General features: G+C 37.4%; 1 protein-coding gene across 1 annotated transcript; it reads right to left on the reverse strand.

Moving 5' to 3' along the window:
* Window positions 1-942: 942 nt before the first annotated feature.
* Window positions 943-9,968, reverse strand: LOC129751251 (uncharacterized). The gene is made up of 4 exons (XM_055746640.1): window positions 9,054-9,968; window positions 8,539-8,920; window positions 8,375-8,471; window positions 943-2,760 (listed from the first exon to the last, which is right to left on the reverse strand). The coding sequence occupies exons 1-4, from the start codon at window positions 9,715-9,717 to the stop codon at window positions 1,171-1,173; spliced, it is 2,733 nt and encodes a 910-aa protein (XP_055602615.1). The 5' UTR covers window positions 9,718-9,968; the 3' UTR covers window positions 943-1,170.
* Between the last annotated feature and the right edge of the window lie 2,780 nt (window positions 9,969-12,748).

Consider the following 12,748-nt stretch of genomic DNA (forward strand, 5'->3'; position numbering starts at 1 on the left):
GAATAAATACACGTGACTTTTGCCAATATACCAATTTCCATTTAGGTACAAAAACATGCCGTCAGTTCCGCTTAATTGAACGTCACTAATTACCATAACCATGCATAATAATTCGATATGCATGTGGCCATCGAACACCAGATCCGAAACCACCCTTAGAAGGAACCCAAGTTTAGGGGTGGTGCCGCCCAAAATTAGAACATACATTATGCCACACATTGAGTAGATGCATGCATGAATAGTAAACCTGGTGGTGTTGCAAATACTGTTACCAAAAAGAGAAAACGGCACAACAGCTGTTGCATATGAAGCTCAATTAGCTCGATCGAATGGCAAAATTTCCCTTTTGTATGTTACTTTGGTTTTGCGAATTGAATCCTGGATTAAGAGTGAAATACTTAACTTCGCTCAGTATCACAGAGCACTTTTTGAGATTCCCTTTGGAATGTAATCGAAAGTCGGAAGCTCGAATAAACTTTCATGTGGAACGAGCGATGTTTTAGCAACAATTGTTTTGAGAGCTTGCCAAAACCAGGTAATCGAATTAGATGTTCATTCATCCTTTTTCCGGTTTGCACTCTACATACCGGTGCCAAAAACCTTTGATATCCATTAGTATTATCGATGTTTCACCTGTGTTTATGGTACGGTGCCATCTGTTGAATAATTGATACCAAATCGAAGCCACTTTGCCTCCCTCCGAAAGAAAGTTTTCCTCTGGAAAATTTGCAATGTTCCGATAGTTTTCCTATCGGGAAGGAATACCAAAACTAATAGAGCCCATATTTTGGCAACCGAAGCGGGTCAACAAACCTTCTGGAGGAAACCGTTTGCAGTTATTTATATCTATAGCTAGGAGAACCACCACCAGATGTCATCAATAGAAGAAAACCAAACAACAAACTTCTTTCTTCTCGCTTCTCTCGGTACCAATAGTTTTATCTTGTTTTTGTTTATTAGCTCCAAATAGTAAATGTGCTTAAATTTCTCCATCGTCCGTGTTTCACTACAACAACAACCCATTTTATCCCGCCAAATGACTAACGCGAGGAAATTTCTCGACCACACCACCATCATCTTCCTCCTCACGACCACCGCCTACATTCCGAAGCACCCCGGTGGAGGCAGAAAGCCCAGCCCAGCAGCTGGTCCTCCACCGTTGGCCTCCTCTCACATGCCCTCGTTCTTGATCAGCTTGCCTCCGTTATCGAGCGAGCAGTCCTGATCCGGGCTGGCCCCATCAAAGTCCCGGGTCCAAAACTGTCGAATCTCCTGGCGGCGGTTCTTCATCAGCATCTTGTACTCGGAGATTCGCATCTTCTTGCCATCGATAATGCAGGTCCGTTTGGGTCGCGGTCGATAACGGTAGTCCGGATGTTTTTCCATGTGTTGCTTCGATAGTTTGGCTTGCTCTTCGTAGTACGGCTGCTTCTCCAAATTTGTCATGGCCTTCCAACGGGCACCCAGAATTTTGGAAATGTTTGAATTGTGCATATCGGGGCAGGCCTTGAGAATCTTGCGTCTCTCGTCCTTAGCCCAAACCATAAATGCGTTCATGGGTCGCTTGATGTGATTCTTTTCTCCGCCGGAGCGACGACCCGAACCCAAATCCGGCCCCAAATCCATCCCAGCCAGATGGTTGGATTTGTCTTTTTTACTGGATCCACCTCCTCCTCCTCTTTCGCCTCCACCTCCACCACCCGAGGGTAATCCAGAGGCAACAGCTGCAGCTGCCGCCGCGTTCAACTGCTGCTGTTGCCGCATCAAATGACGATTCATGTTGTCTAACATGGCGTTACTACTAAATGGCACCGATAGACCAGTCGGATTGAGCGGACTCCCGTGGGCGTCCGGATTCTTGATAAAGAATGGCTGCGGCAATGAAAATCCCGCGTCGCCTAGCAACTGCTTCTCATCCGGACTACTATGGTGATGAGGGCTAGGCGATTGGTAGAGAGCTTGCAGTTTGGGCTTCAACGCGTCCGGTTTTCCGTAGTCGAACAGACTCGGTTCCGGTGGCTCCAAACGTTCCCGCTTGGGTTTGAGCAAATACTTTTCGGTTTCTTTGTCTAGTAGCGAGACGGCATGCGGCAATCCGCCACCGTCCATGATGCGGTCGTGCATCAAATCTTCCGGATCGCAGTGGTTGAACAGTACGCCCGAAAGTTTGCTGCCATTGTTAATCACGTCCCGTATCGGAGGACTATCGCGTTGATCATTCTTCCGCTTACACAGATTGATCGGTGCGTCGTCCTTCAGGTATCTTTGGTCTTCTTTGCTTGTAACTGTCTTATCGCCGTACTCATTCTCGTAGGATGGCGTCGGTGGACCGGAACGCAAATCCACCGGCGAGTTTTTGCTGTCCATCAAAATAATATCATCGCAGGAGGACGGAAATCCTGCCGGACGTTTCCTCGACTGCTTACCACGCAAGCTAAGTTTATCCCCCTCTGGAGGTTTAATCCCACCTCCTCCAGCTCCAGAAATAGCCTGGAATACGTTCCGATAACGTTGGATGCAGTTTTCCGCATCGATTGCCTCTTCGCCCGGAGTATCGCAGTCCGTTGTCGAAGAAGCGCTCCTCGGTAGACTCGACGACCCGATCCGATTGGTCGCCGAAGGATGATCGGCCGTTGTCGGGCTGCTCGATCCAGCGTGCTGCGGCGTGCTGACGACTGTCGAGCTGGGCCCGAGCAGCGAGTTCGGATCCAAGTTCGACTTGTTGGAATTGTTGGTGTATTTGTACTTTTTGTTACCGGTCTGTTTTTTGGGTGAAATTTAAGTATTATTAATATCTATTCCAAAAAGGTATGTTTTAAAAATATATCAGTGTAAAGTTAACATGCCAGAATTTATAGTATCATTTGTGAATTAAGTTCTCTTAAAGTTTATTTTAAAAAGAAAAAGTTTCTCATCAGATTCAAAAAACAATTTGTTGTAATGTTAACAGTTGAAATTTTTTAACTCTGATTAATAATTCAAACCGGAATATGAAATTTTTATCAGATTTCGCATGAAAAAATAAAAATTCTTATCAAATATTGAATTAATGAATTTAAATTAAGAAGCAGAGTATGTAACGGAATACGAGTTAAGATTTGAAATACAGAATGATAACTCACAACAGGAGTTTTGGAGGGTTAAGCTTTCAGAAAGCTATCAATTTAAATGACAAAAAATTAAAAAGGCCTATGTTTATTTAACAAGCTATTTGTACCTTAAGTTGTCTCAGGGAGTGAACTTTTTTTGTAAACATCCAAAAATTTGGTTTAAATTTGGCGACAATAAATTTTATTCAATATACTATCCCTAATAAAGTTTTAATGATAATTGAAACGTAGAAATCATGAAAAATGAATTGTAACATTTGATATTTAAATTGATTTCCAAGCTTCAAAAATTCACTAGAGAATCGTTAACTCAAAATTACATATTTTAAAAAAGTACAAAAATGATTATAAAATGAAATTGTTATGTTTAAAATAAATTGATTCAAAATTTAAAAATAAAAATATTAAATGTGTTGAAATCAGAAAACATAGATATAAATTTTAAAATTGAGATATTCAAATTGAATTCAAAGAAAGAACAAAAATAACTGGAAAAATCCAAAAACCCGAAATTCAAATTCAATTAAATGCAAAAAATCAGAATCAGAAAAAAAATTAAATATAAACATTCAAAAATGAAAGAATAAAGAAATCAGAAACAAAAAAAACAGGTTTAAAAAATCATAAATCATTTTCAGAATTCTGATTCAGAATTCAGAATCAAAATTCAGATTCAAAATCCAGATACAGAATTCAGATTCAGATTCAGAATTCAGATTCAGAATTCAGATTCAGAATTCAGATTCAGAATTCAGATTCAGAATTCAGATTCAGAATTCAGATTCAGAATTCAGATTCAGAATTCAGATTCAGAATTCAAATTCAGAATTCAAATTCAGAATTCAGATTCAGAATTCAGATTCAGAATTCAGATTCAGAATTCAGATTCAGAATTCAGATTCAGAATTCAGATTCAGAATTCAGATTCAGAATTCAGATTCAGAATTCAGATTCAGAATTCAGATTCAGAATTCAGATTCAGAATTCAGATTCAGAATTCAGATTCAGAATTCAGATTCAGAATTCAGATTCAGAATTCAGATTCAGAATTCAGATTCAGAATTCAGATTCAGAATTCAGATTCAGAATTCAGATTCAGAATTCAGATTCAGAATTCAGATTCAGAATTCAGATTCAGAATTCAGATTCAGAATTCAGATTAAGAATTCAGATTCAGAATTCAGATTCAGAATTCAGATTCAGAATTCAGATTCAGAATTCAGATTCAGAATTCAGATTCAGAATTCAGATTCAGAATTCAGATTCAGAATTCAGATTCAGAATTCAGATTCAGAATTCAGATTCAGAATTCAGATTCAGAATTCAGATTCAGAATTCAGATTCAGAATTCAGATTCAGAATTCAGATTCAGAATTCAGATTCAGAATTCAGATTCAGAATTCAGATTCAGAATTCAGATTCAGAATTCAGATTCAGAATTCAGATTCAGAATTCAGATTCAGAATTCAGATTCAGAATTCAGATTCAGAATTCAGATTCAGAATTCAGATTCAGAATTCAGATTCAGAATTCAGATTCAGAATTCAGATTCAGAATTCAGATTCAGAATTCAGATTCAGAATTCAGATTCAGAATTCAGATTCAGAATTCAGATTCAGAATTCAGATTCAAAATTCAGATTCAGAATTCAGATTCAGAATTCAGATTCAGAATTCAGATTCAGAATTCAGATTCAGAATTCAGATTCAGAATTCAGATTCAGAATTCAGATTCAGAATTCAGATTCAGAATTCAGATTCAGAATTCAGATTCAGAATTCAGATTCAGAATTCAGATTCAGAATTCAGATTCAGAATTCAGATTCAGAATTCGGATTCAGAATTAAGATTCAGAATTCAGATTCAGAATTCAGATTCAGAATTCAGATTCAGAATTCAGATTCAGAATTCAGATTCAGAATTCAGATTCAGAATTCAGATTCAGAATTCAGATTCAGAATTCAGATTCAGAACTCAGATTCAGAATTCAGATTCAGAATTCAGATTCAGAATTCAGATTCAGAATTCAGATTCAGAATTCAGATTCAGAATTCAGATTCAGAATTCAGATTCAGAATTCAGATTCAGAATTCAGATTCAGAATTCAGATTCAGAATTCAGATTCAGAATTCAGATTCAGAATTCAGATTCAGAATTCAGATTCAGAATTCAGATTCAGAATTCAGATTCAGAATTCAGATTCAGAATTCAGATTCAGAATTCAGATTCAGAATTCAGATTCAGAATTCAGATTCAGAATTCAGATTCAGAATTCAGATTCAGAATTCAGATTCAGAATTCAGATTCAGAATTCAGATTCAGAATTCAGATTCAGAATTCAGATTCAGAATTCAGATTCAGAATTCAGATTCAGAATTCAGATTCAGAATTCAGATTCAGAATTCAGATTCAGAATTCAGATTCAGAATTCAGATTCAGAATTCAGATTCAGAATTCAGATTCAGAATTCAGATTCAGAATTCAGATTCAGAATTCAGATTCAGAATTCAGATTCAGAATTCAGATTCAGAATTCAGATTCAGAATTCAGATTCAGAATTCAGATTCAGAATTCAGATTCAGAATTCAGATTCAGAATTCAGATTCAGAATTCAGATTCAGAATTCAGATTCAGAATTCAGAATACAGAATTCAGAATTCAGAATACAGATTCAGAATTCAGATTCAGAATTCAGATTCAGAATTTAGATTCAGAATTCAGATTCAGAATTCAGATTCAGAATTCAGATTCAGAATTCAGATTCAGATTCAGAATTCAGATTCAGAATTCAGATTCAGAATTCGGATTCAGAATTCAGATTCAGAATTCAGATTCAGAATTCAGATTCAGAATTCAGATTCAGAATTCAGATTCAGAATTCAGATTCAGAATTCAGATTCAGAATTCAGATTCAGAATTCAGATTCAGAATTCAGATTCAGAATTCAGATTCAGAATTCAGATTCAGAATTCAGATTCAGAATTCAGATTCAGAATTCAGATTCAGAATTCAGATTCAGAATTCAGATTCAGAATTCAGATTCAGAATTCAGATTCAGAACTCAGATTCAGAATTCAGATACAGAATTCAGATTCAGAATTCAGAATTCAGATTCAGAATTCAGATTCAGAATTCAGATTCAGAATTTAGATTCAGAATTCAGATTCAGAATTCAGATTCAGAATTCAGATTCAGAATTCAGATTCAGAATTCAGATTCAGAATTCAGATTCAGAATTCAGATTCAGAATTCAGATTCAGAATTCAGATTCAGAATTCAGATTCAGAATTCAGATTCAGAATTCAGATTCAGAATTCAGATTCAGAATTCAGATTCAGAATTCAGATTCAGAATTCAGATTCAGAATTCAGATTCAGAATTCAGATTCAGAATTCAGATTCAGAATTCAGATTCAGAATTCAGATTCAGAATTCAGATTCAGAATTCAGATTCAGAATTCAGATTCAGAATTCAGATTCAGAATTCAGATTCAGAATTCAGATTCAGAATTCAGATTCAGAATTCAGATTCAGAATTCAGATTCAGAATTCAGATTCAGAATTCAGATTCAGAATTCAGATTCAGAATTCAGATTCAGAATTCAGATTCAGAATTCAGATTCAGAATTCAGATTCAGAATTCAGATTCAGAATTCAGATTCAGAATTCAGATTCAGAATTCAGATTCAGAATTCAGATTCAGAATTCAGATTCAGAATTCAGATTCAGAATTCAGATTCAGATTTCAGATTCAGAATTCAGATTCAGAATTCAGATTCAGAATTCAGATTCAGAATTCAGATTCAGAATTCAGATTCAGAATTCAGATTCAGAATTCAGATTCAGAATTCAGATTCAGAATTCAGATTCAGAATTCAGATTCAGAATTCAGATTCAGAATTCAGATTCAGAATTCAGATTCAGAATTCAGATTCAGAATTCAGATTCAGAATTCAGATTCAGAATTCAGATTCAGAATTCAGATTCAGAATTCAGATTCAGAATTCAGATTCAGAATTCAGATTCAGAATTCAGATTCAGATTTCAGATTCAGAATTCAGATTCAGAATTCAGATTCAGAATTCAGATTCAGAATTCAGATTCAGAATTCAGATTCAGAATTCAGATTCAGAATTCAGATTCAGAATTCAGATTCAGAATTCAGATTCAGAATTCAGATTCAGAATTCAGATTCAGAATTCAGATTCAGAATTCAGATTCAGAATTCAGATTCAGAATTCAGATTCAGAATTCAGATTCAGAATTCAGATTCAGAATTCAGATTCAGAATTCAGATTCAGAATTCAGATTCAGAATTCAGATTCAGAATTCAGATTCAGAATTCAGATTCAGAATTCAGATTCAGAATTCAGATTCAGAATTCAGATTCAGAATTCAAATTCAGAATTCAGATTCAGAATTCAGATTCAGAATTCAGATTCAGAATTCAGATTCAGAATTCAGATTCAGAATTCAGATTCAGAATTCAGATTCAGAATTCAGATTCAGAATTCAGATTCAGAATTCAGATTCAGAATTCAGATTCAGAATTCAGATTCAGAATTCAGATTCAGAATTCAGATTCAGAATTCAGATTCAGAATTCAGATTCAGAATTCAGATTCAGAATTCAGATTCAGAATTCAGATTCAGAATTCAGATTCAGAATTCAGATTCAGAATTCAGATTCAGAATTCAGATTCAGAATTCAGATTCAGAATTCAGATTCAGAATTCAGATTCAGAATTCAGATTCAGAATTCAGATTTAAATCTCAGATTCAGAATTCTTATTCAGAATTCAGATTCAGAATTCAGATTGAGAGTTCGAAATTTGATTCTAGAATCATATAGAATCTGAATTAAGAGCCTGAGATGTATTTAAGAAGAATTTTCTTAACGCTGTGAAATTCAAACCAACACACGATACACTGAAAGAAAAGTTCACCTAAAAGTTCTATTCCATGCCGGGTGGAAAAGAACCAATCAACAAAGTTGATAGTATCACAAGATAAAATTGATTTTCAGCTGAAAGTAGAAAACAAAGTTTGAGCCGTCATAGAATTTTTAACAAATGGTAAAAACTTGTAAAGCGTAGAATAAATAGTATCACGTTGTTTGGCGACGACTCTCGGAGGCGACTCCTTTTGCTGCGCCGCTTCCGGTCGAGTGAGCTGAGACCTAGTCGTCGTCGTCGCCGCTGCCCTTGCTTTAATCCATTTTCAGGGGTTCCAATGTTCGAATCACGGGACGCTATTTTGAGTCTTACAAATTGTGCCTTGAGCAGCATCTCCCTCCAAATGGTAAAGTACATGATCAGCCGGTTGATGTTTTTCTCCTTCTCGTAGAGAGACTCCTTGAAACTTCTGCGAAGATGAGAGAGGAATTATGAGGTTAAAGATACGCGGAAAACCTAGGTCACTTGAAACAAACCTTTTTATCAATTTAATGTTGGGATTATTCTGCGAGGAGCTACAGTTCAAGTCATCGCCATGGGGGCTCGGTGAAGCGGAGCGATTGTGGTTCAGCAAACTTGGTGGCAACTCGTTGGGGAAATCCAACAGGCTGAGATTCAACCGCATCAGATTGATTTCCCGTTTGCTCAGCTGCAGATGGCTAAGTCGTTCGTCCAGCCGGGAACGGAATCCTTCATAGCTGTCCTTATCGAGCATGTGGCTGTTCGTATTGTTATTTAAAAATGGATTCCCGGCTCCATTTCCGGACGGTAGATCGTCCATTGTGCTGCCGGTTGAGCAATTGTTGGCCGTCGAAAGCGAAGCAGTCGGTCCCGGTGGAGGTGTTCCGGCGGATTTATCTAAAAAGTTATTATATGGATTTTTCAATCAAAATCAAACTGGGGTTATTGTTTGAGTGTAACAAAAAATGCCTTATTTCAAATTGGTCGTCTAGAAATCAAAGTAAGCGTTTGAAAATGTGCTTTCACTTACCATTTACATTATTATTCAGAGTGTCAAAGTTATCCACAATCGATTTCAAGTGGTTAAGTATCAAATTGTTGACCTTCCTGGGGCTGCCAGCGATAGGTCCTTGTGAGTGCTGAGTCTGCTGCTGCTGTCCATCGAACTGTCCCAAGCCAGCTCTCGCTCCAGCCGAAATGTTCATCCCATCCAAATTCATAGCCAAATGGTAGTTATCGCTCTTGTTGCCGCCCATCGGTGGCGGTTCCGAGCCCTTCAAGATATAGCTGGCCACATTCAAAAATGGCAAATTGAACTGCTGATGAAAGTCTCCGTCCAGAAATAGCGGATGGCCGGCCCCAGGAATCCCGGCCAGCCCTCCAAAATGGTGCGGGTGCTGCTGTTGCTGATGATGCTGATACCCCGCCAAGTAATCGCTGTGTTCATTTTTGATAAATTTTGGCTCCATCTGGGCCTGCATTTTCTGCATCGACAAAAAACTAGCATCAAATGCACAATTCAGCTCCTTGACCGGGGACGATTTGATGAGGTCCTCGTTTTTGAGGGAAATCTTTTTGAAATTGTTTCGCTCCATTTGCTGTTGCTGCTGCTGTTGGGATGTTCCAATAGCACCCGGTGACGGAGATCCGGCGTTGGATAGCTTATTTGGGGGCGATTTGCGTTTGGATGACATGATTTATATAGATTGTGTATGTTTATAGATGTGTAGATAATTGTGAATACTCGAAGATACTCGATTCGTGGCTTATGGAAGGAACCTAAATCCGGGAAAAAGTAAGCAAAACGTCCAGTTTATTAGAAGCAGGTAGGGAATTTGCACGTTTCTTAACCTAAAATGTACCGTGAAAGATTGTAAACAGGACTAAATAAGGTTTTAACGTTCAGTTTGATTGATTTATGAAAAAAGGTTAATAAAATTTCATTAAACCTACTCCTAAGTGTTCAACACTGTAGTACCTCTTTGCTGTAGTGGCAGCTTACCAAATCTGGCCAAAAGTTCATTGGTCCTTTTTGAGATCTAATTTACGGAAGAATACGTTTTCTCTGTCATTCCTTTTTGTACATTTTAGAGTCTTGTTTGTCACAAAAACCGGCGTTTTTCGTCCGCAGCTGCAAATACCTTGCCAGATCAAACACTTTCTTGAAAACTTATCGACAAAAATGAGTTTGAACTTGCCGGGGACATCAGCCCGACCAGTGGCTTTATAAAATTTTTAGCCAGGGAGTTGCCCACAATCCATCTTCAAGTACGTTTCATCATCCATGAGTATGAATCCGTCGTACTTCGTTAGAACCTTGTTGTATAACTTCCGGGAAAATCCTTTGGCATAAATACATTCTGCTTCGATGTCTGGCCCGATAAGATCGTATTCCTTCGCGCAGGCGAATCCTTCTGACAGTGACGGTGCACCGGTCGGCATTAAATTTCTTGGCGATGTCCGACTGCCCGGGGTTGGCCTTAATCGTTCTCAACACCTTCAAATGCAGTTTCCGATCCTTAGTTCCACTATGATGGTTGGTATGAACCTGCCGATCGATAGTATGCATTTCACAGAAAAGTTTGTCCATTTTCAACGATTTTTGAACCTGACCACGTCGGGTTTTTGACGTGAGTGTCCAAAATAAATTTTCGTTTCCCGTGTAACTTTTTTGAAACAAAACGAATTGTAATGAAATTTTCAGCACTGACAGAGGAAACATTCCAGAAAAAAGTACATTCAAATTACGCAAGATCCGACCACTAGGAGCGCTGTGGTATAATATACAGTGCGTTCAGATTTAAGCTGAACTACGCTTTAGTTATACTTACCATTCTTTTCAAATGCAACAAGCATTTTAACAGCTTTGCTCAGCATAAAATTCGGCATCACATAAATGCCAGCATTATACCAACAAACATTAGCATTGATCGATACAAGTTAAGGGCCCTTGGGGTTGCAAGAAATTTTATTCAAACAAGCGTTATGCTTCAAAGATTTTATAGCATTTTAAAGCGATAGCAAGCTGTATAGCTGACTTTAGAGCAAAATTGATGCTAGTTTATAGTATAGTGCTTATGATTACTTTGATGGTACCTACTCAGTTGGAAAGGTGCGTGAGTAAATTGAGAGGAATTCAGCCTTTTTTGACACTGATAAACCTATTAGGAAAACCTCAAAGAAAGCTGTTCAGGATCGCCCCTGATGGCATGGATCGATAGCATCAGACCTTTCTTTGATGAATTAAATCCGAGCACACTCATTCAAAAAACATTTAAAAACACTTCCCACACAAACTGGACTTTGATCTCTCTAGTCCTCAGATTTGGCCATACAGGTCTCCAACTTTTCCACTCGGGCCTCTGACTCTTGCCCCATGGGCCGCTGACTTGTTACCGTCTTCGATGATGGCTGGTTTAGCAAAAGGCCGAGCCTTGGGCTGGCTTTGGCAGGACCCTTCGGAAAATCCTTTTCGTTGCGGAGGAAAAACCGATGATTTAACCGCGCATTACTGCCGTTAATTCGCGCAGCATCGCCATGTTGCTTCTGGGTCATTTAGTACCTATCATGTTATGGTGGTTCGTTTCAGAACAAAAGCAATTAAAGTTTTCAAACGAAATGGAGTTCATTGCATTCATTTTTGTTCGTCCCTTTGAACACCATATTCAACACTTTTATATTTGAAAATTTAATTAAACAATTTGAACATGTAATGGAATACTTTGAAAACTCTAAATATGCTACACATCTTTTTTGGTTCAAAGGTTATTTTTAAAAGTGGGAGTTGGCCATGAAAAAATAGTTATCGGTCGTGTTATGACAGCTCCGCGAAGATAGTCTCATTAGATTTTTTTTTTGGAAGTGAAATTTTAAAGATGAAAAACGCTGAATCGAACCATGTAGGTAAATAATGTGGACAAGAATTTTCGAAATAATGTCCTGAAGAAGTGCGTCTGTTTTTCTTCACATTGGGCCATATCGCTACTACATTTTATGAATCTTACTACCGGTTAACGCCAAGCGTCACCAGATATGCCAACAAAATAGCACAGGACTTTACTCGATTGAACTTAGCTGGAAATGGAACCCGTTATCTTACCTTGGTGAGTCCGTTCCCATCTGGTTGATTTTTTTTTATTTGTGTTATCTTGTATCTCAAAAGAGCTTATATTTCTTCTTGTTGTTGTTGTACTTTTTCTCCTTGAATTGCTTCATAGAATTAAATAGTCATGAAATAAAGTAATTAAACAAAATAAAATTTTGAAACAGAGTCGAATTTTACTGAGTTTTTGGATTTTGTCCACAGAAGCCCAATCATGTATAATTCTACACATTTTAAAGAATTTGTGAAAATGTCTTAAAAATGGTTAGGAAATTGGTTCATCTTCATACGCCCATTAGCCTTAAAAACTTGCGTATTCAAAATCATCAAGAATGTTGTTGAATGTTAAATATCTATAAAGATGTGTGAAAGTTGATTCTTAGTATCTTTTAGAAAGTGAAAATATTTTAAAGAAAAAAAATTCAAAGATTATCCATGTTTGAAACCTTTTGAACTGTCTGAATAGACTTTTGATTTTTCCAATGTGTTTCGACCCATAGTACATATAATAGCGCCAGCACTAAATTTTACTTCGGAAGTCCGGACTTCCGACTTCCCAAAGACTTCCGACAAATAAAAGTGAAGCACTAGATTGTCGGAAGTCTGTGTTTTGTTGACAGGTC

The sequence above is a fragment of the Uranotaenia lowii genome, chromosome 1, assembly GCF_029784155.1.
Source record: "Uranotaenia lowii strain MFRU-FL chromosome 1, ASM2978415v1, whole genome shotgun sequence".
NCBI lineage: Eukaryota > Metazoa > Arthropoda > Insecta > Diptera > Culicidae > Uranotaenia > Uranotaenia lowii.